The sequence below is a fragment of the Symphodus melops genome, assembly GCF_947650265.1.
Source record: "Symphodus melops genome assembly, contig: SUPER_20_unloc_4, whole genome shotgun sequence".
NCBI lineage: Eukaryota > Metazoa > Chordata > Actinopteri > Labriformes > Labridae > Symphodus > Symphodus melops.
In genome coordinates, this window is record NW_027636784.1 from 67,408 (window position 1) to 87,721 (window position 20,314).

Genomic DNA, 20,314 nt, shown 5'->3' on the forward strand with positions numbered 1-20,314 from the left:
TAGTCACTGTAACTCCAAGTCATTGTTCTAGTCCCTGTAACTCCAAGTCATTGTTCTAGTCCCTGTAACTCCAAGTCATTGTTCTAGTCTCTGTAACTCCAAGTCATTGTTCTAGTCACTGTAACTCCAAGTCATTGTTCTAGTCACTGTAACTCCAAGTCATTGTTCTAGTCTCTGTAACTCCAAGTCATTGTTCTAGTCCCTGTATCTCCAAGTCATTGTTCTAGTCCCTGTAACTCCAAGTCATTGTTCTAGTCACTGTAACTCCAAGTCATTGTTCTAGTCCCTGTAACTCCAAGTCATTGTTCTAGTCCCTGTAACTCCAAGTCATTGTTCTAGTCCCTGTAACTCCAAGTCATTGTTCTAGTCCCTGTATCTCCAAGTCATTGTTCTAGTCCCTGTAACTCCAAGTCATTGTTCTAGTCCCTGTAACTCCAAGTCATTGTTCTAGTCCCTGTATCTCCAAGTCATTGTTCTAGTCCCTGTAACTCCAAGTCATTGTTCTAGTCACTGTAACTCCAAGTCATTGTTCTAGTCACTGTAACTCCAAGTCATTGTTCTAGTCCCTGTAACTCCAAGTCATTGTTCTAGTCCCTGTAACTCCAAGTCATTGTTCTAGTCTCTGTAACTCCAAGTCATTGTTCTAGTCACTGTAACTCCAAGTCATTGTTCTAGTCCCTGTAACTCCAAGTCATTGTTCTAGTCCCTGTAACTCCAAGTCATTGTTCTAGTCCCTGTAACTCCAAGTCATTGTTCTAGTCACTGTAACTCCAAGTCATTGTTCTAGTCCCTGTAACTCCAAGTCATTGTTCTAGTCCCTGTAACTCCAAGTCATTGTTCTAGTCCCTGTAACTCCAAGTCATTGTTCTAGTCTCTGTAACTCCAAGTCCTTGTTCTAGTCTCTGTAACAGGATGTGATGGTCGATGGTGTCAGGAGCAGCAGTCAGACCTAACAGGTCGAGCACAGATAGAAGTTCCCTGTCTGAGACTAACAGAAGATCATGTGTTACTCTAACTAGTCTAGTTCTATGCTAAACTCTAAATCCAGACTGGAACTCCTCTAACAGGCTGTTGTCATGGAGACAGTCACACAGCTGATTAGCTCCCACTCTCTCTAAGATCTTAGAGATAAAAGGAAGGTTAGATATAGGTCTATAGTTAGCTAGAGTTCCTGAATCAAGAGTAGGCTTTTTAAGGAGCGGTTTAATTACAGCTACTTTAAATGACTGGGGTACATAACCTGCAGCTAAAGATATATTGATCATATCTAGTATGGAGCTGCTAACTAGAGGAAAGACTTCCTTAAACAACTTGGTTGGGATTGGATCTAAAAGACAAGTTGACGGTTTAGACGCAGAAATAATCGAATTTAGTTCTGAGAGGTTAATTGGAAAAAAACAGTCGAGGTTAGTATCGGAATTTGGAGCCGTTTCTGCCGAATCGAAAATATAGGAGGAATCTGCACTAAGTAAAGGTAGTAAGTTGGATTAACCCTAAAAAAGCTGCTGAAATCATTACTGCTAAGGGCTAAAGGAATAGATGAATGAACTCTGACTCTCTGTCAGCCTGGCTACAGTGCTGAAGAGGTATCTAGGGTTGTTTTTATGTTCTTCGATAAGAGACGAGTAATAGGCCGTGCGGGCCTGCCGTAGAGCTTTCATATATCTATTATGACTATCTGGACAAATTAAACGAGATTCTATCGTTTTGGTGGAGCGCCAAATTCTTTCACATTTACGTGACGTTAGTTTTAGAGTACGGGTTTCTAAGTTGTACCATGGAGCTGATCTCTGTCGTTTGATTGGCTTCTGTTTTAGGGGGGCGATTGAATCCAGAGTAACTCTAAGTGAATCCACCGCACTATCTACAAACTGATCTAGCTGAGAGGGACTAAAGTGATTATAGGAGTTTTCAACTGGGTTAGAGGATGGACCTGGGGATAGTCTCTAAAAGTACTATTGTCCTGACTTCCTGTGTGTGTGTTGATTGTCCTGACTTCCTGTGTGTGTGTTGATTGTCCTGACTTCCTGTGTGTGTGTTGATTGTCCTGACTTCCTGTGTGTGTGTGTTGATTGTCCTGACTTCCTGTGTGTGTGTGTTGATTGTCCTTCCTTCCTGTGTGTGTGTTGATTGTCCTGACTTCCTGTGTGTGTGTGTTGATTGTCCTGACTTCCTGTGTGTGTTGATTGTCCTGACTTCCTGTGTGTGTGTTGATTGTCCTGACTTCCTGTGTGTGTGTTGATTGTCCTGACTTCCTGTGTGTGTGTTGATTGTCCTGACTTCCTGTGTGTGTGTTGATTGTCCTGACTTCCTATGTGTGTGTGTTGATTGTCCTGACTTCCTATGTGTGTGTGTTGATTGTCCTGACTTCCTATGTGTGTGTGTTGATTGTCCTGACTTCCTGTGTGTGTTGATTGACAGGACATGAGGAACTTGAGGTTTGCGTTGAAGCAGGAGGGTCACAGCAGGAGAGATCTGTTTGAGCTCCTCTTCAGATATGCCTTCCCCCTGTCACACAGCCTGGTGAGAACACACACACACACACACACACACACACACACACACACACACACACACACACACACACACACACACACACACACACACACACACACACATTCTGTGCTCTGAAGGATCGCTCAGGGCGAAGATGTGACGTCTCATGACGACCCTTTGATTCAATGATCCAAACGTTTATCCATCAGAAAGAAGCTTTAAATAAACGTGTGTGTCTCCAGTCCACACAGTGTCTCCAGTCCACACAGTGTCTCCAGTCCACACAGTGTCTCCAGTCCACACAGTGTCTCCAGTGCACACAGTGTCTCCAGTCCACACAGTGTCTCCAGTCCACACAGTGTCCCAGTCCACACAGTGTCCCAGTCCACACAGTGTCTCCAGTCCACACAGTGTCTCCAGTCCACACAGTGTCTCCAGTCCACACAGTGTCTCCAGTCCACACAGTGTCCCAGTCCACACAATGTCTCCAGTCCACACAGTGTCCCAGTCCACACAGTGTCTCCAGTCCACACAGTGTCCCAGTCCACACAGTGTCCCAGTCCACACAGTGTCTCCAGTCCACACAGTGTCTCCAGTCCACACAGTGTCCCAGTCCACACAGTGTCTCCAGTCCACACAGTGTCTCCAGTCCACACAGTGTCCCAGTCCACACAGTGTCCCAGTCCACACAGTGTCCCCAGTCCACACAGTGTCCCAGTCCACACAGTGTCCCAGTCCACACAGTGTCTCCAGTCCACACAGTGTCCCAGTCCACACAGTGTCTCCAGTCCACACAGTGTCCCAGTCCACACAGTGTCCCAGTCCACACAGTGTCTCCAGTCCACACAGTGTCTCCAGTCCACACAGTGTCTCCAGTCCACACAGTGTCCCAGTCCACACAGTGTCTCCAGTCCACACAGTGTCTCCAGTCCACACAGTGTCCCAGTCCACACAGTGTCCCAGTCCACACAGTGTCCCAGTCCACACAGTGTCCCAGTCCACACAGTGTCCCAGTCCTTCTTCATGTTGATTTGAACTAGAAGTTTCTTCTTCCCTAGACGACGCTACAACAAGCGGCTCTGCCTGTATAGCTGATCATTAAAGCAGGGATCCATATGTGTGGTGTGTCTGAAACATGCGAGCTGCAGCCTCCTCACACTGACACACAGCTCAGCACCTACGCTGCAGCTCCATCTGCCCTCCTTCTGTTAGTCGTGAGCACGCGCTGCCGGCTGCAGCACGGGGTAGTTAAAGAGGAGTGTTCAGCTGGTTGTCTGACATGACCACAGGTCAGAGTTTGTCCCACAGGACGCTTCTCCTACCTCACCATGTTTGTGTTGTCTCTCGTCCATCCAGCCTCTGTTTGCCTACGTGACTCAGGAGAAGTACGAGGAGAACGGCTGGAGCGTCTACAAACCCATCGAGGAGTTCAGACGGCAGGTGAGCTAACAGGATGAATAAAACATGGAGGCAGAGAGAGTGGGAGGAACTCTGCTCTTCAAAGGATCCTGAAATAAAACAAGGCTCCTGAAGCCCGACTGATTCATCCGTCAGCTGACTGACTGTTGGGACCGCCCACTTTAATCACTCATTTACTCAACAACCAAGTTTGATTTCTGTTCAGTTTCACCAGCAGAGGGCGCTCTGCGGTGATGCTCCTTCATGTTCACAGTCCAGTGACCATCTGTCTTTGTTATCAATCAAATCAAATGAACTTTATTTATCCGTGAGGAATCAAAGGACCCTAACCCTAACCAAAGGAGACAACACACAACATTCACACATTAACATTCTGATGGTCATGAAGTCCATAATCAATAAGTGTAGTGAGGGTGCTGTACCTGAGGGCCCTGAAGGCAGCACAGTGTAGTGAGGGTGCTGTACCTGAGGGCCCTGAAGGCAGCACAGTGTAGTGAGGGTGCTGTACCTGAGGGCCCTGAAGGCAGCACAGTGAGGGTGCTGTACCTGAGGGCCCTGAAGGCAGCACAGTGTAGTGAGGGTGCTGTACCTGAGGGCCCTGAAGGCAGCACAGTGTAGTGAGTGTGCTGTACCTGAGGGCCCTGAAGGCAGCACAGTGTAGTGAGGGTGCTGTACCTGAGGGCCCTGAAGGCAGCACAGTGAGGGTGCTGTACCTGAGGGCCCTGAAGGCAGCACAGTGTAGTGAGGGTGCTGTACCTGAGGGCCCTGAAGGCAGCAGAGTTTAGTGAGGGTGCTGTACCTGAGGGCCCTGAAGGCAGCACAGTGTAGTGAGGGTGCTGTACCTGAGGGCCCTGAAGGCAGCACAGTGTAGTGAGGGTGCTGTACCTGAGGGCCCTGAAGGCAGCACAGTGAGGGTGCTGTACCTGAGGGCCCTGAAGGCAGCACAGTGTAGTGAGGGTGCTGTACCTGAGGGCCCTGAAGGCAGCACAGTGTAGTGAGTGTGCTGTACCTGAGGGCCCTGAAGGCAGCACAGTGAGGGTGCTGTACCTGAGGGCCCTGAAGGCAGCACAGTGTAGTGAGGGTGCTGTACCTGAGGGCCCTGAAGGCAGCAGAGTTTAGTGAGGGTGCTGTACCTGAGGGCCCTGAAGGCAGCACAGTGTAGTGAGGGTGCTGTACCTGAGGGCCCTGAAGGCAGCACAGTGTAGTGAGTGTGCTGTACCTGAGGGCCCTGAAGGCAGCACAGTGTAGTGAGGGTGCTGTACCTGAGGGCCCTGAAGGCAGCACAGTGTAGTGAGGGTGCTGTACCTGAGGGCCCTGAAGGCAGCACAGTGTAGTGAGGGTGCTGTACCTGAGGGCCCTGAAGGCAGCACAGTGTAGTGAGGCTGCTGTACCTGAGGGCCCTGAAGGCAGCACAGTGAGTGTGCTGTACCTGAGGGCCCTGAAGGCAGCACAGTGAGGGTGCTGTACCTGAGGGCCCTGAAGGCAGCACAGTGTAGTGAGGGTGCTGTACCTGAGGGCCCTGAAGGCAGCAGAGTGTAGTGAGTGTGCTGTACCTGAGGGCCCTGAAGGCAGCAGAGTTTAGTGAGGGTGCTGTACCTGAGGGCCCTGAAGGCAGCACAGTGTAGTGAGGGTGCTGTACCTGAGGGCCCTGAAGGCAGCAGAGTGTAGTGAGGGTGCTGTACCTGAGGGCCCTGAAGGCAGCACAGTGTAGTGAGGGTGCTGTACCTGAGGGCCCTGAAGGCAGCACAGTGAGGGTGCTGTACCTGAGGGCCCTGAAGGCAGCACAGTGTAGTGAGGGTGCTGTACCTGAGGGCCCTGAAGGCAGCACAGTGAGGGTGCTGTACCTGAGGGCCCTGAAGGCAGCACAGTGTAGTGAGGGTGCTGTACCTGAGGGCCCTGAAGGCAGCACAGTGTAGTGAGTGTGCTGTACCTGAGGGCCCTGAAGGCAGCACAGTGAGGGTGCTGTACCTGAGGGCCCTGAAGGCAGCACAGTGTAGTGAGGGTGCTGTACCTGAGGGCCCTGAAGGCAGCAGAGTTTAGTGAGGGTGCTGTACCTGAGGGCCCTGAAGGCAGCACAGTGTAGTGAGGGTGCTGTACCTGAGGGCCCTGAAGGCAGCACAGTGTAGTGAGTGTGCTGTACCTGAGGGCCCTGAAGGCAGCACAGTGTAGTGAGGGTGCTGTACCTGAGGGCCCTGAAGGCAGCACAGTGTAGTGAGGGTGCTGTACCTGAGGGCCCTGAAGGCAGCACAGTGTAGTGAGGGTGCTGTACCTGAGGGCCCTGAAGGCAGCACAGTGTAGTGAGGCTGCTGTACCTGAGGGCCCTGAAGGCAGCACAGTGAGTGTGCTGTACCTGAGGGCCCTGAAGGCAGCACAGTGAGGGTGCTGTACCTGAGGGCCCTGAAGGCAGCACAGTGTAGTGAGGGTGCTGTACCTGAGGGCCCTGAAGGCAGCAGAGTGTAGTGAGTGTGCTGTACCTGAGGGCCCTGAAGGCAGCAGAGTTTAGTGAGGGTGCTGTACCTGAGGGCCCTGAAGGCAGCACAGTGTAGTGAGGGTGCTGTACCTGAGGGCCCTGAAGGCAGCAGAGTGTAGTGAGGGTGCTGTACCTGAGGGCCCTGAAGGCAGCACAGTGTAGTGAGGGTGCTGTACCTGAGGGCCCTGAAGGCAGCACAGTGAGGGTGCTGTACCTGAGGGCCCTGAAGGCAGCACAGTGTAGTGAGGGTGCTGTACCTGAGGGCCCTGAAGGCAGCACAGTGAGGGTGCTGTACCTGAGGGCCCTGAAGGCAGCACAGTGTAGTGAGGGTGCTGTACCTGAGGGCCCTGAAGGCAGCACAGTGTAGTGAGGCTGCTGTACCTGAGGGCCCTGAAGGCAGCACAGTGAGGCTGCAGGCTGTGTGAAGGCTCTCGATTCTCTCCTTCTGATAATCTTAAAGACGCTCCGATCATCATCAGATAATCTGATCAGATCATCCTGCCGTGTGTTCAGACCGCTCCGACCTCAAATCAGGGATATTCAACATGTTGGATTGTTTTGGCCCGATCTCTCATCATGTGTGGTGTTTCCCCCCCCGAGGAGAAAACGAGCACGAGCCTGTTGACTGTGATGCAGAGCCAATCAGAAAGCGAGGTGACGTAGTACTACAGCTCATGCTCCCTTAGTCTCCGCCCCTTTGACCGACGCCTCTTTTTAAAACGTGTTTTCAGATAAAAACAAACGATCCCTGTTTGTTGACTCCGGAATCACGTTTGATCTCCAGAGGTTTTGGATTTCCCGTCTGATCGGGGGACGTTGGCGAGTGAAATCATTTTGTGTGTTGATGTGTGTGCTCTCTCAAGTTTGGGAAACCGGCCGACAATTTTAAAATCCTGCCGTGTGAAGCGGGCTGAACGGAGAAAAAAGAGGCGCTGTTGACATTTAGAAAAGATTTGTTCAGAGTCGTGAGTTTATGGTGGATTATGGAGCCCAGATACTTATATGAGGTGACCTTATTGATTATTTCATTATTGACTGTAAGTGAGGTGAAATGGTCATGGTGGAAGTAAGTGATCATTTCTTTGGTCTTAGATGTGTTGTCCCTGCTCCACAGTGAGAATGAGTCCAGTTCTGTTGGTGGTGTCCATGATGACTGTGTCATCTGAGTACTTGATGGAGGTTATTCCCGGGGTGGTGCTCCGACAGTCCTTAGTGTACAGAGTGAAGAGGTGACCCTGACCCTCTGATCCCTCTCTGTGAGGAAGGAGAGGACCCAGAGAATGAGCCGGGGGTTGCGTCCCATGAGGTGTGGTTGCACTCGAGAAGTCCACAAAGACCAGGCTGACGTGGGACTTGGTCTTTTCCAGCCGGGTTCTGGCTCCATGCAGCAGGTTGAGTACAGCACCCCTACATCGGCCTGCAGCGGGGCCATGACCAGCCTTTCATGACCACTGATGTCTCAGGCCCATAGTCTTTGTTGGTACCAGGGTGGCTCTTCTTGGCCACAGGCCCATAGTCTTTGTTGGTACCAGGGTGGCTCTTCTTGGCCACAGGCCCATAGTCTTTGTTGGTACCAGGGTGGCTCTTCTTGGCCACAGGCCCATAGTCTTTGTTGGTACCAGGGTGGCTCTTCTTCGCCACAGGCCAGATGATGGAGCTTGTGGACGCAAGACGCAACGGCCTCCGCCGCGCGCGTCACATTACCCGATGGAGGGACGTACACGAGCTGACCAAACTCACGGGGAAGGTATCTGGGTCTGAAAGTTAGTGCGAGCAGTTCCACATCAGCTGTGCAGCTGGAGTCTATGACTCCACGCCTGATTGACAGACACACAGACCCCGCCCCCATGCCTCTTCCGGCAACTCACAGTGTCCCGGTCCAAGCGAAAGGGAGACCCAAAGCCGCTGAGAGATGTGAGTCCAGGATGGTGCTGTCAAGCCAGGTCTCCGTGAAGCAGATCGGACCGGCGTCCTTGTACGCCCACTGACACCAGATGTTGGCATGTCGCTCGTTTGTTGCGGAGTGACCGGACATTGGCGAGCAGGATAGATGGTAGCGGTGGACTCTTGGATGTATGGGAGAGATCCTTTAGCCTCTGCCTAGCGCCTCCCCTCCTTCCCCGCTTCCTCCTCTGGGCAGTCCCGCTGCCAGCTCCGCGTTGGCCCGGTAGAATCTCGGTCCAGTTTTGTAGACCCGCTGGAACTGGGTAGTCCATGTCCCGCAGAAATAACAGCTCCTCAGTGTTTGACTTCAAAGACGAGCAGGGGAGCCACAGTGAACCAGGTTAGCAGAAGCAGCACAGGTACCCACTTCCTGTGTGACAGGTCGCAACAGGTCGTACCAATCAGAATCACACGATTAGACGACAGGTTCACAGCTTTGCAACAAACAAACAAACAAACAAACAAACAAACAGGACGCCATCACAGCGCCAGTCTGTTCCACACCCGTTTGATATCTGAAGGATCAACACACATAGGTGGAAATCTGGGGGGGCAGGGGGGTCCGGACCCCCCCAATCCTAGAAGAATATTGAATTGTCCTCCCCAGTAATCATGTGATCATAAACATGTGATTCTGAGTGATTTTTTAATGTGTTTTAAATAAAGTCAGAGAAAGGCAGCTTTGCCCCCCCCCCCCCCCCCCCCTTAAAAAAAGATGTCTGTTATTTGTTCCCCCCAATACTGAAGTGAGTTATCCGCCCTTTCAACACACTACAAGTTGTTCTCTTTTAAGGCCGATCGTCTCTGCAGACACACTCACACATGTACGGAGGCCCAGAAGGGACAAAGCTTCACTTTAGTCTGTATTTTATTTTGAAGGACACAGATATGGACTGTATCATCAAACAGACTGTATAAATAAACAGTGAGCGCATCATAGTTCCACAGGAGTCACATGACTGAGCCTCTCTGTCTGTTTCAGGGATTACCCAACAATAAGTGGCGTATCACCTTCATCAATAAGAACTACGAGCTGTGTGACACCTACCCCACCGTGCTCGCTGTTCCCTTTAAGAGCAAAGAAGAAGACCTGAGGAGAGTCGCCGCCTTCAGGTCCAGATCACGCATACCGGTAAGAGACCGGATCCTGAACCAGGACCTGTTTGAGTCCACATTATTTTAGATTGACTTAGATAGATAGATAGATACTTTATTGATCCCGAGGGAAATTCAGGGAAATTCAGGACTTTTTCTACAAGAAAGGATAAGATCTGTCTGCAGCAGGTAATCAGACTGTAACGTCTGCAGCAGGTAAACAGACTGTAACGTCTGCAGCAGGTAAACAGACTGTAACGTCTGCAGCAGGTAAACAGACTGTAATGTCTGCAGCAGGTAAACACACTGTAATGTCTGCAGCAGGTAAACAGACTGTAACGTCTGCAGCAGGTAAACAGGCTGTAACGTCTGCAGCAGGTAAACAGACTGTAACGTCTGCAGCAGGTAAACAGGCTGTAACGTCTGCAGCAGGTAAACAGGCTGTAACGTCTGCAGCAGGTAAACAGGCTGTAACGTCTGCAGCAGGTAAACAGACTGTAGCGTCTGCAGCAGGTAAACAGGCTGTAACGTCTGCAGCAGGTAAACAGACTGTAACGTCTGCAGCAGGTAAACAGACTGTAACGTCTGCAGCAGGTAAACAGGCTGTAACGTCGGCAGCAGGTAAACAGACTGTAACGTCTGCAGCAGGTAAACAGGCTGTAACGTCTGCAGCAGGTAAACAGGCTGTAACGTCTGCAGCAGGTAAACAGACTGTAACGTCTGCAGCAGGTAAACAGACTGTAACGTCTGCAGCAGGTAAACGGGCTGTAACGTCTGCAGCAGGTAAACAGACTGTAACGTCTGCAGCAGGTAAACAGGCTGTAACGTCTGCAGCAGGTAAACAGACTGTAACGTCTGCAGCAGGTAAACAGGCTGTAACGTCTGCAGCAGGTAAACAGGCTGTAACGTCTGCAGCAGGTAAACAGACTGTAACGTCTGCAGCAGGTAAACAGACTGTAACGTCTGCAGCAGGTAAACAGGCTGTAACGTCTGCAGCAGGTAAACAGACTGTAACGTCTGCAGGTAAACAGACTGTAACGTCTGCAGCAGGTAAACAGGCTGTAACGTCTGCAGCAGGTAAACAGGCTGTAACGTCTGCAGCAGGTAAACAGACTGTAACGTCTGCAGGTAAACAGACTGTAACGTCTGCAGCAGGTAAACAGGCTGTAACGTCTGCAGCAGGTAAACAGGCTGTAACGTCTGCAGCAGGTAAACAGACTGTAACGTCTGCAGCAGGTAAACAGACTGTAACGTCTGCAGCAGGTAAACAGGCTGTAACGTCTGCAGCAGGTAAACAGGCTGTAACGTCTGCAGCAGGTAAACAGACTGTAACGTCTGCAGCAGGTAAACAGGCTGTAACGTCTGCAGCAGGTAAACAGACTGTAACGTCTGCAGGTAAACAGACTGTAACGTCTGCAGCAGGTAAACAGGCTGTAACGTCTGCAGCAGGTAAACAGACTGTAACGTCTGCAGCAGGTAAACAGACTGTAACGTCTGCAGCAGGTAAACAGGCTGTAACGTCTGCAGCAGGTAAACAGACTGTAACGTCTGCAGGTAAACAGACTGTAACGTCTGCAGCAGGTAAACAGGCTGTAACGTCTGCAGCAGGTAAACAGACTGTAACGTCTGCAGCAGGTAAACAGACTGTAACGTCTGCAGCAGGTAAACAGACTGTAACGTCTGCAGCAGGTAAACAGACTGTAACGTCTGCAGCAGGTAAACAGGCTGTAACGTCTGCAGCAGGTAAACAGGCTGTAACGTCTGCAGCAGGTAAACAGACTGTAACGTCTGCAGCAGGTAAACAGGCTGTAACGTCTGCAGCAGGTAAACAGGCTGTAACGTCTGCAGCAGGTAAACAGGCTGTAACGTCTGCAGCAGGTAAACAGGCTGTAACGTCTGCAGCAGGTAAACAGACTGTAACGTCTGCAGCAGGTAAACAGGCTGTAACGTCTGCAGCAGGTAAACAGGCTGTAACGTCTGCAGCAGGTAAACAGACTGTAACGTCTGCAGCAGGTAAACAGACTGTAACGTCTGCAGCAGGTAAACAGGCTGTAACGTCTGCAGCAGGTAAACAGACTGTAACGTCTGCAGCAGGTAAACAGACTGTAACGTCTGCAGGTAAACAGACTGTAACGTCTGCAGCAGGTAAACAGGCTGTAACGTCTGCAGCAGGTAAACAGGCTGTAACGTCTGCAGCAGGTAAACAGGCTGTAACGTCTGCAGCAGGTAAACAGACTGTAACGTCTGCAGGTAAACAGACTGTAACGTCTGCAGCAGGTAAACAGGCTGTAACGTCTGCAGCAGGTAAACAGACTGTAACGTCTGCAGCAGGTAAACAGACTGTAACGTCTGCAGCAGGTAAACAGACTGTAACGTCTGCAGCAGGTAAACAGGCTGTAACGTGTCTGCAGCAGGTAAACAGGCTGTAACGTCTGCAGCAGGTAAACAGACTGTAACGTCTGCAGCAGGTAAACAGACTGTAACGTCTGCAGGTAAACAGACTGTAACGTCTGCAGCAGGTAAACAGGCTGTAACGTCTGCAGCAGGTAAACAGGCTGTAACGTCTGCAGCAGGTAAACAGACTGTAACGTCTGCAGGTAAACAGACTGTAACGTCTGCAGCAGGTAAACAGGCTGTAACGTCTGCAGCAGGTAAACAGGCTGTAACGTCTGCAGCAGGTAAACAGGCTGTAACGTCTGCAGCAGGTAAACAGGCTGTAACGTCTGCAGCAGGTAAACAGACTGTAACGTCTGCAGCAGGTAAACAGACTGTAACGTCTGCAGCAGGTAAACAGACTGTAACGTCTGCAGCAGGTAAACAGACTGTAACGTCTGCAGCAGGTAAACAGACTGTAACGTCTGCAGCAGGTAAACAGACTGTAACGTCTGCAGCAGGTAAACAGGCTGTAACGTCTGCAGCAGGTAAACAGGCTGTAACGTCTGCAGCAGGTAAACAGACTGTAACGTCTGCAGCAGGTAAACAGACTGTAACGTCTGCAGCAGGTAAACAGACTGTAACGTCTGCAGCAGGTAAACAGACTGTAACGTCTGCAGCAGGTAAACAGACTGTAACGTCTGCAGCAGGTAAACAGGCTGTAACGTCTGCAGCAGGTAAACAGACTGTAACGTCTGCAGCAGGTAAACAGACTGTAACGTCTGTGTATGTGTTCTCCTTAGGTCCTGTCATGGATCCACAGGGAGAACCAGGCGGTGATCGTGCGCTGCAGTCAGCCTCTGGTGGGGATGTCGGGGAAAAGGAACAAAGACGATGAGCGTTACCTTGACCTGATCAGAGAGGCCAATGACACCACCAAGCTCACCATCTACGACGCCCGGCCCAACGTCAACGCTGTGGCCAATAAGGTGAGGTTTTATGATTCAGCTGCACTTTTAATGTTCCCGCTCCTCGTGATCTACAGCAGAAGCTTCCTCACTCACTACAATCCTCTGTCGCCCCCTTCAGGCAACCGGAGGAGGCTATGAGGGTGACGAGTATCAGAACGCAGAGCTGATCTTCCTGGACATCCAGAATATCCACGTGATGAGAGAGTCCCTGAAGAAACTCAAAGACATCGTCTACCCCAACGTGGAGGAGTCCCACTGGCTGTCCAGTTTAGAGTCCACGCACTGGCTCGAACACATCAAGGTACAGCCAGTTATTTTAACCACACAATCTCCATTATCGTCAGGCTTGAAAAACACACCGTGCAGTGTCCAAGTTGCACAAATATGTTATGCACTTTTGTAAAAGAAGCTTCACCCTCTTTTGCCAAAATGTTTACAGAGGTCAAGAGGTCATGCAGTGGTCAATTCATGCTGCAAGCGCCCTCTGCTGGATCAAACTGCTACTTGAGACGGCCTGATGCTGTGATGTTTTCAATCTGCTCCTGATAGTTTGATAAAGAGTCTGTCCTGTTCCTGCAGCTGGTGCTGTCAGGAGCCATCCAGGTGGCCGATAAGGTGTCAGGTGGAAACTCGGTGGTGGTTCACTGCAGCGACGGCTGGGACCGCACGGCTCAGCTCACCTCGCTGAGCATGCTCATGTTGGACAGTCACTACCGCACGCTGCGAGGGTTTCAGGTCAGTTTGTGTACAGTGCACGGAGAGCGTGGCGTCTGACCTGCATGGCGTTTGGACTCATGGCTCTGTACTGATCCCATGTTCCGTTGTTTCAGGTTCTGATTGAGAAAGAGTGGATCAGCTTCGGACACAAGTTTGCATCCGTAAGAAACGTTTTAAAACTGTAATCTTCAGAATGATCGAAGTTTAGTCTCAATATTAATCTGTGTGTGTGTGTGTGTGTGTGTGTGTGTGTGTGTGTGTGTGTGTGTGTGTGTGTGTGTGTGTGTGTGTGTGTGTCTGTGTGTCTGTGTGTCTGTGTGTCTGTGTGTGTGTGTGTGTGTGTGTGTGTGTGTGTGTGTAGAGGATAGGACACGGAGATAAGAACCATGCTGATCAGGACAGGTCTCCCATCTTTGTTCAGTTCATCGACTGTGTGTGGCAGATGACCAAACAGGTAGGATCACACCTGTCCTCCTAATCCTGTCAGGATCAACTGCAGCTTCCACTTTGATTCATCTCCTCCTCTCCTCTTCTCCTCTCCTCCTCTCCTCCTCTCCTCTTCTCCTCCTCTCCTCTTCTCCTCTTCTCCTCCTCTCCTCTTCTCCTCCTCTCTTCCTCTCCTCCTCTCCTCCTCTCCTCTTCTCCTCCTCTCCTCTTCTCCTCCTCTCCTCTTCTCCTCCTCTCCTCCTCTCCTCTTCTCCTCTTCTCCTCCTCTCCTCCTCTCCTCTTCTCCTCCTCTCCTCTTCTCCTCCTCTCCTCCTCTCCTCCTCTCCTCTTCTCCTCTTCTCCTCCTCTCCTCCTCTCCTCTTCTCCTCCTCTCCTCTTCTCCTCCTCTCCTCCTCTCCTCTTCTCCTCTTCTCCTCCTCTCCTCCTCTCCTCCTCTCCTCTTCTCCTCCTCTCCTCTTCTCCTCCTCTCCTCCTCTCATCTTCTCCTCATCTCCTCCTCTCCTCATCTCCTCCTCTCCTCATCTCCTCTTCTCCTCCTCTCCTCTTCTCCTCATCTCCTCCTCTCCTCCTCTCCTCTTCTCCTCATCTCCTCCTCTCCTCATCTCCTCCTCTCCTCTTCTCCTCCTCTCGTCCTCTCCTCTTCTCCTCCTCTCCTCCTCTCCTCATCTCCTCATCTCCTCCTCTCCTCATCTCCTCCTCTCCTCTTCTCCTCCTCTCGTCCTCTCCTCTTCTCCTCCTCTCCTCATCTCCTCCTCTCCTCCTCTCCTCTTCTCCTCATCTCCTCCTCTCCTCATCTCCTCCTCTCCTCTTCTCCTCCTCTCGTCCTCTCCTCTTCTCCTCCTCTCCTCTTCTCCTCATCTCCTCATCTCCTCTTCTCCTCGTCTCCTCCTCTCCTCCTCTCCTCTTCTCCTCTTCTCCTCCTCTCCTCCTCTCCTCCTCTCCTCTTCTCCTCGTCTCCTCGTCTCCTCCTCTCCTCCTCTCCTCATCTCCTCATCTCCTCCTCCTCTCCTCATCTCCTCCTCTCCTCATCTCCTCTTCTCCTCATCTCCTCGTCTCCTCCTCTCCTCTTCTCCTCCTCTCCTCTTCTCCTCCTCTCCTCTTCTCCTCCTCTCCTCCTCTCCTCTTCTCCTCCTCTCCTCATCTCCTCCTCTCCTCATCTCCTCTTCTCCTCCTCTCCTCATCTCCTCCTCTCCTCCTCTCCTCATCTCCTCTTCTCCTCGTCTCCTCCTCTCCTCTTCTCCTCCTCTCCTCATCTCCTCCTCTCCTCCTCTCCTCTTCTCCTCCTCTCCTCATCTCCTCCTCTCCTCCTCTCCTCCTCTCCTCTTCTCCTCCTCTCCTCTTCTCCTCCTCTCCTCATCTCCTCCTCTCCTCATCTCCTCCTCTCCTCTTCTCCTCCTCTCCTCTTCTCCTCATCTCCTCCTCTCCTCTTCTCCTCATCTCCTCCTCTCCTCATCTCCTCCTCTCCTCTTCTCCTCCTCTCCTCCTCTCGTCCTCTCCTCTTCTCCTCCTCTCCTCCTCTCCTCTTCTCCTCCTCTCCTCTTCTCCTCATCTCCTCCTCTCCTCTTCTCCTCTTCTCCTCCTCTCCTCCTCTCCTCCTCTCCTCTTCTCCTCGTCTCCTCGTCTCCTCCTCTCCTCCTCTCCTCATCTCCTCCTCTCCTCATCTCCTCCTCATCTCCTCATCTCCTCGTCTCCTCATCTCCTCATCTCCTCCTCTCCTCATCTCCTCCTCCTCTCCTCATCTCCTCATCTCCTCATCTCCTCGTCTCCTCCTCTCCTCTTCTCCTCCTCTCCTCCTCTCCTCTTCTCCTCCTCTCCTCATCTCCTCTTCTCCTCCTCTCCTCATCTCCTCCTCTCCTCCTCTCCTCTTCTCCTCCTCTCCTCTTCTCCTCCTCTCCTCATCTCCTCCTCTCCTCCTCTCCTCCTCTCCTCTTCTCCTCCTCTCCTCCTCTCCTCCTCTCCTCCTCTCCTCATCTCCTCATCTCCTCCTCTCCTCATCTCCTCCTCTCCTCTTCTCCTCCTCTCCTCCTCTCCTCATCTCCTCCTCTCCTCCTCTCCTCATCTCCTCGTCTCCTCTTCTCCTCCTCTCCTCCTCTCCTCCTCTCCTCATCTCCTCATCTCCTCCTCTCCTCATCTCCTCCTCTCCTCCTCTCCTCTTCTCCTCCTCCTCTCCTCGTCTCCTCCTCTCCTCCTCTCTTAGTTTCCCACGGCATTTGAGTTCAATGAGCGCCTCCTGCTGACCATCCTGGATCACCTGTACAGCTGTCGTTTTGGGACGTTCCTCTACAACTGTGAGAGCGCACGAGACGTGCAGGTAAGACACACCTGAACTAAACATCCTCTCTGTGTCATTGAACGCCTCGTGGCCCCTCCCCTCTGTGTCATTGAACGCCTCGTGGCCCCTCCCCTCTGTGTCATTGAACGCCTCGTGGCCCCTCCCCTCTGTGTCATTGAACGCCTCGTGGCCCCTCCCCTCTGTGTCATTGAACGCCTCGTGGCCCCTCCCCTCTGTGTCATTGAACGCCTTGTGTCCCCTCCCCTCTGTGTCATTGAACGCCTCGTGGCCCCTCCCCTCTGTGTCATTGAACGCCTCGTGGCCCCTCCCCTCTGTGTCATTGAACGCCTCGTGGCCCCTCCCCTCTGTGTCATTGAACGCCTCGTGTCCCCTTCCCTCTGTGTCATTGAACGCCTCGTGGCCCCTCCCCTCTGTGTCATTGAACGCCTCGTGTCCCCTTCCCTCTGTGTCATTGAACGCCTCGTGGCCCCTCCCCTGTGTAACGCCTGGTGGCCCCTCCCCTGTGTAACGCCTGGTGGCCCCTCCCTTCTGTGTCATTGAACGCCTCGTGGCCCCTCCCCTGAGTAGCGCCTGGTGGCCCCTCCCCTGAGTAACGCCTGGTGGCCCCTCCCCTGAGTAACGCCTGGTGGCCCCTCCCTTCTGTGTCATTGAACGCCTCGTGGCCCCTCCCCTGAATAGCGCCTGGTGGCCCCTCCCCTGAATAACGCCTGGTGGCCCCTCCCCTGAGTAACGCCTGGTGGCCCCTCCCCTGAGTAACGCCTGGGTGGCCCCTCCCCTGAGTAACGCCTCGTGGCCCCTCCCCTGAGTAACGCCTTGTGGCCCCTCCCTTCTGTGTCATTGAACGCCTGGTGGCCCCTCCCCTGTGTAACTCCTGGTGGCCCCTCCCCTGAGTAACGCCTGGTGGCCCCTCCCCTGAGTAACGCCTGGTGGCCCCTCCCCTGTGTAACGCCTGGTGGCCCCTCCCCTGAGTAACGCCTTGTGGCCCCTCCCTTCTGTGTCATTGAACGCCTCGTGGCCCCTCCCCTGAGTAGCGCCTGGTGGCCCCTCCCCTGAGTAGCGCCTGGTAGCCCCTCCCCTGAGTAGCGCCTGGTGGCCCCTCCCCTGAGTAACGCCTGGTGGCCCCTCCCCTGTGTAACGCCTGGTGGCCCCTCCCCTGAGTAACGCCTTGTGGCCCCTCCCTTCTGTGTCATTGAACGCCTGGTGGCCCCTCCCCTGAGTAACGCCTGGTGGCCCCTCCCCTGTGTAACGCCTGGTGGCCCCTCCCCTGAGTAACGCCTGGTGGCCCCTCCCCTGAGTAAACGCCTGGTGGCCCCTCCCCCTGAGTAACGCCTGGTGGCCCCTCCCCTGAGTAACGCCTGGTGGCCCCTCCCTGAGTAACGCCTGGTGGCCCCTCCCCTGAGTAACGCCTGGTGGCCCCCTCCCTTCTGTGTCATTGAACGCCTCGTGGCCCCTCCCCTGAGTAGCGCCTGTGGCCCCTCCCCTGAGTAGCGCCTGGTAGCCCCTCCCCTGAGTAGCGCCTGGTGGCCCCTCCCCTGAGTAACGCCTGGTGGCCCCTCCCCTGTGTAACGCCTGGTGGCCCCTCCCCTGAGTAACGCCTTGTGGCCCCTCCCTTCTGTGTCATTGAACGCCTGGTGGCCCCTCCCCTGAGTAACGCCTGGTGGCCCCTCCCCTGTGTAACGCCTGGTGGCCCCTCCCCTGAGTAACGCCTGGTGGGCCCCTCCCCTGAGTAACGCCTGGTGGCCCCTCCCCTGAGTAACGCCTGGTGGCCCCTCCCCTGAGTAACGCCTGGTGGCCCCTCCCCTGAGTAACGCCTGGTGGCCCCTCCCCTGAGTAACGCCTGGTGGCCCCTCCCCTCTGTGTCTGCAGGAGCTGCGGGTGAAGACGGTGTCTCTGTGGTCTCTGGTTAACAGTAAGATGGAGAATTATCTGAACCCCTTCTACACCCCTGAGTCCGGCAGAGTCCTGTACCCGGTGGCCAGCATGCGCCACCTAGAGCTGTGGGTGACTTACTACATCCGCTGGAACCCTCGTATGAGACAGCAGGTAAGCTCCTCCCACATGTTCCAAATATGGTCACTTCCTTCAAGTTCTCATCATTTACTACATTAACCCTTTTGTGTTTGTTTCTCCCCCCCCCTCTCTCCCCCTCCCTCCCCCTCTCTCCCTCCCTCCCCCCCCCCTCCCCCCCCCCCTCTCTCGCCCCCTCTCTCTCTTGTAGCAGAGTCCTGTGGAGCAGCGCTATAAGGAGTTGTTGGCGCTCAGAGACGAGTACTTGAAGAAGCTGGAGGAGCTGCAGCTCTCTGACTCCTCCCCCTCTCCACGCCATGCCAACAGCCCCGCCCCCAACACCTCCCCCTCCCCTTCCTCCCCTCCGTCACAGCAGTACACACACCTACACACGCCGCTCTGAGGGCTGCTCACACACACACACACACACACACACTTATGTTCTGGTTTGTGTCATGCTAACATGCAGTGCTAACTCAGAATGCTAATAAGATTTAGATTTCACTGATGATGATGATGATGATGATGGTAGTAGTGATGAAGATGATGATGGTGATGATGAAGATGGTGATGAAGATGATGGTAGTAGTGATGATGGTGATGATGAAGATGATGATGGTGATGAAGATGGTGATGAAGATGATGGTAGTAGTGATGATGGTGATGAAGATGATGGTGATGAAGATGATGGTAGTAGTGATGAAGATGATGATGGTGATGAAGATGATGGTAGTAGTGATGAAGATGATGGTGGTGATGAAGATGATGGTAGTAGTGATGAAGATGATGATGGTGATGAAGATTTATGCAATACGTCACAGTACAGCCTTTAACACACTCGAACAAAGAAGCCTTAAACACAAACAGCTTTATGTCCAAGGGCTTCAACACACACACACACACACACACACACACACACACACACACACACACACACACACACACACACACACACACACACACACACACACGGCTTTAAATGATCCATTGTTTCTTCTTCTGTGTTTTGTAAAAGCTGCGTCCACGTTGATGCTGCTTCCTGTCAGTCTTGTGGTTAAAGAGCGAGACCAACCACACGCACACGTCCGTCTTTAACGAGACGCACATCAACCTGTCCTGACACCAACTCACCTGTGACACCAACTCACCTGTGACACCAACTCACCTGTGACACCAACTCACCTGTGACACCAACTCACCTGTGACACAAACTCACCTGTGACACCAACTCACCTGTGACACCAACTCACGTGTGACACCAACTCACCTGTGACACCAACTCACCTGTGACACCAACTCACCTGTGACACCAACTCACCTGTGACACAAACTCACCTGTGACACCAACTCACCTGTGACACCAACTCACCTGTGACACCAACTCACCTGTGACACCAACTCACCTGTGACACCAACTCACCTGTGACACAAACTCACCTGTGACACCAACTCACCTGTGACACCAACTCACCTGTGACACCAACTCACCTGTGACACCAACTCACCTGTGACACCAACTCACCTGTGACACAAACACGTCTTCACACCTGTTGCTACCTGCTGCTGTGTCATCAGTGACTCATTAACCACGCTTTAGGTAGAGTCAGTCCATGGTGGCCTTACAGACAGGAAGTAACCCAATCAGCTCGCCTTACAGACAGGAAGTAACCCAATCAGCTCGCCTTACAGACAGGAAGTAACCCAATCAGCTCGCCTTACAGACAGGAAGTAACCCAATCAGCTCGCCTTACAGACAGGAAGTAACCCAATCAGCTCGCCTTACAGACAGGAAGTAACCCAATCAGCTCGCCTTACAGACAGGAAGCCACCCAATCAGCTCGCCTTACAGACTGGGACAGGAAGCAGAAATAACCCAATCAGCTGTTATCCCGCCAACATGCGCGAGTGTTGCTAGGCAGATCTGTCCTCCCTCCCCGGACGCTCACAGCTGATCTGGAGCTGGTTTAGGGTTTAGGGGGCGTGGTTTTCCGTCAGCATCCCAGAATTTCAATGATTTTAATAATACCTGATCGTAACCATGGCAACAAAGAACAAGTCCTACACACCCGGGTCCCTTCATTA

At 52.8% G+C, this 20,314-nt stretch overlaps 1 protein-coding gene across 3 annotated transcripts in view; it reads left to right on the top strand.

Annotated features, from left to right (window-relative positions):
* Positions 1-20,086, top strand: part of mtm1 (myotubularin 1) — a 29,911-nt gene extending 9,825 nt beyond the window's left edge. For 2 of the 3 annotated variants that reach the window (XM_079373397.1, XM_079373399.1), the window contains 12 exons: positions 2,422-2,523; positions 3,853-3,936; positions 9,312-9,461; positions 12,601-12,786; positions 12,887-13,069; positions 13,348-13,503; positions 13,599-13,646; positions 13,847-13,939; positions 16,130-16,243; positions 18,092-18,268; positions 18,444-18,799; positions 19,034-20,086. In XM_079373397.1, the coding sequence (XP_079229523.1) occupies positions 2,422-2,523; positions 3,853-3,936; positions 9,312-9,461; positions 12,601-12,786; positions 12,887-13,069; positions 13,348-13,503; positions 13,599-13,646; positions 13,847-13,939; positions 16,130-16,243; positions 18,092-18,268; positions 18,444-18,635 (1,485 nt within the window). In that variant the 3' untranslated portion in view covers positions 18,636-18,799; positions 19,034-20,086. The remainder of the gene's footprint in view (positions 1-2,421; positions 2,524-3,852; positions 3,937-9,311; positions 9,462-12,600; positions 12,787-12,886; positions 13,070-13,347; positions 13,504-13,598; positions 13,647-13,846; positions 13,940-16,129; positions 16,244-18,091; positions 18,269-18,443; positions 18,800-19,033) is intronic. The other variant, XM_079373398.1, reaches the window with a different exon arrangement.
* Positions 20,087-20,314: the final 228 nt, after the last annotated feature.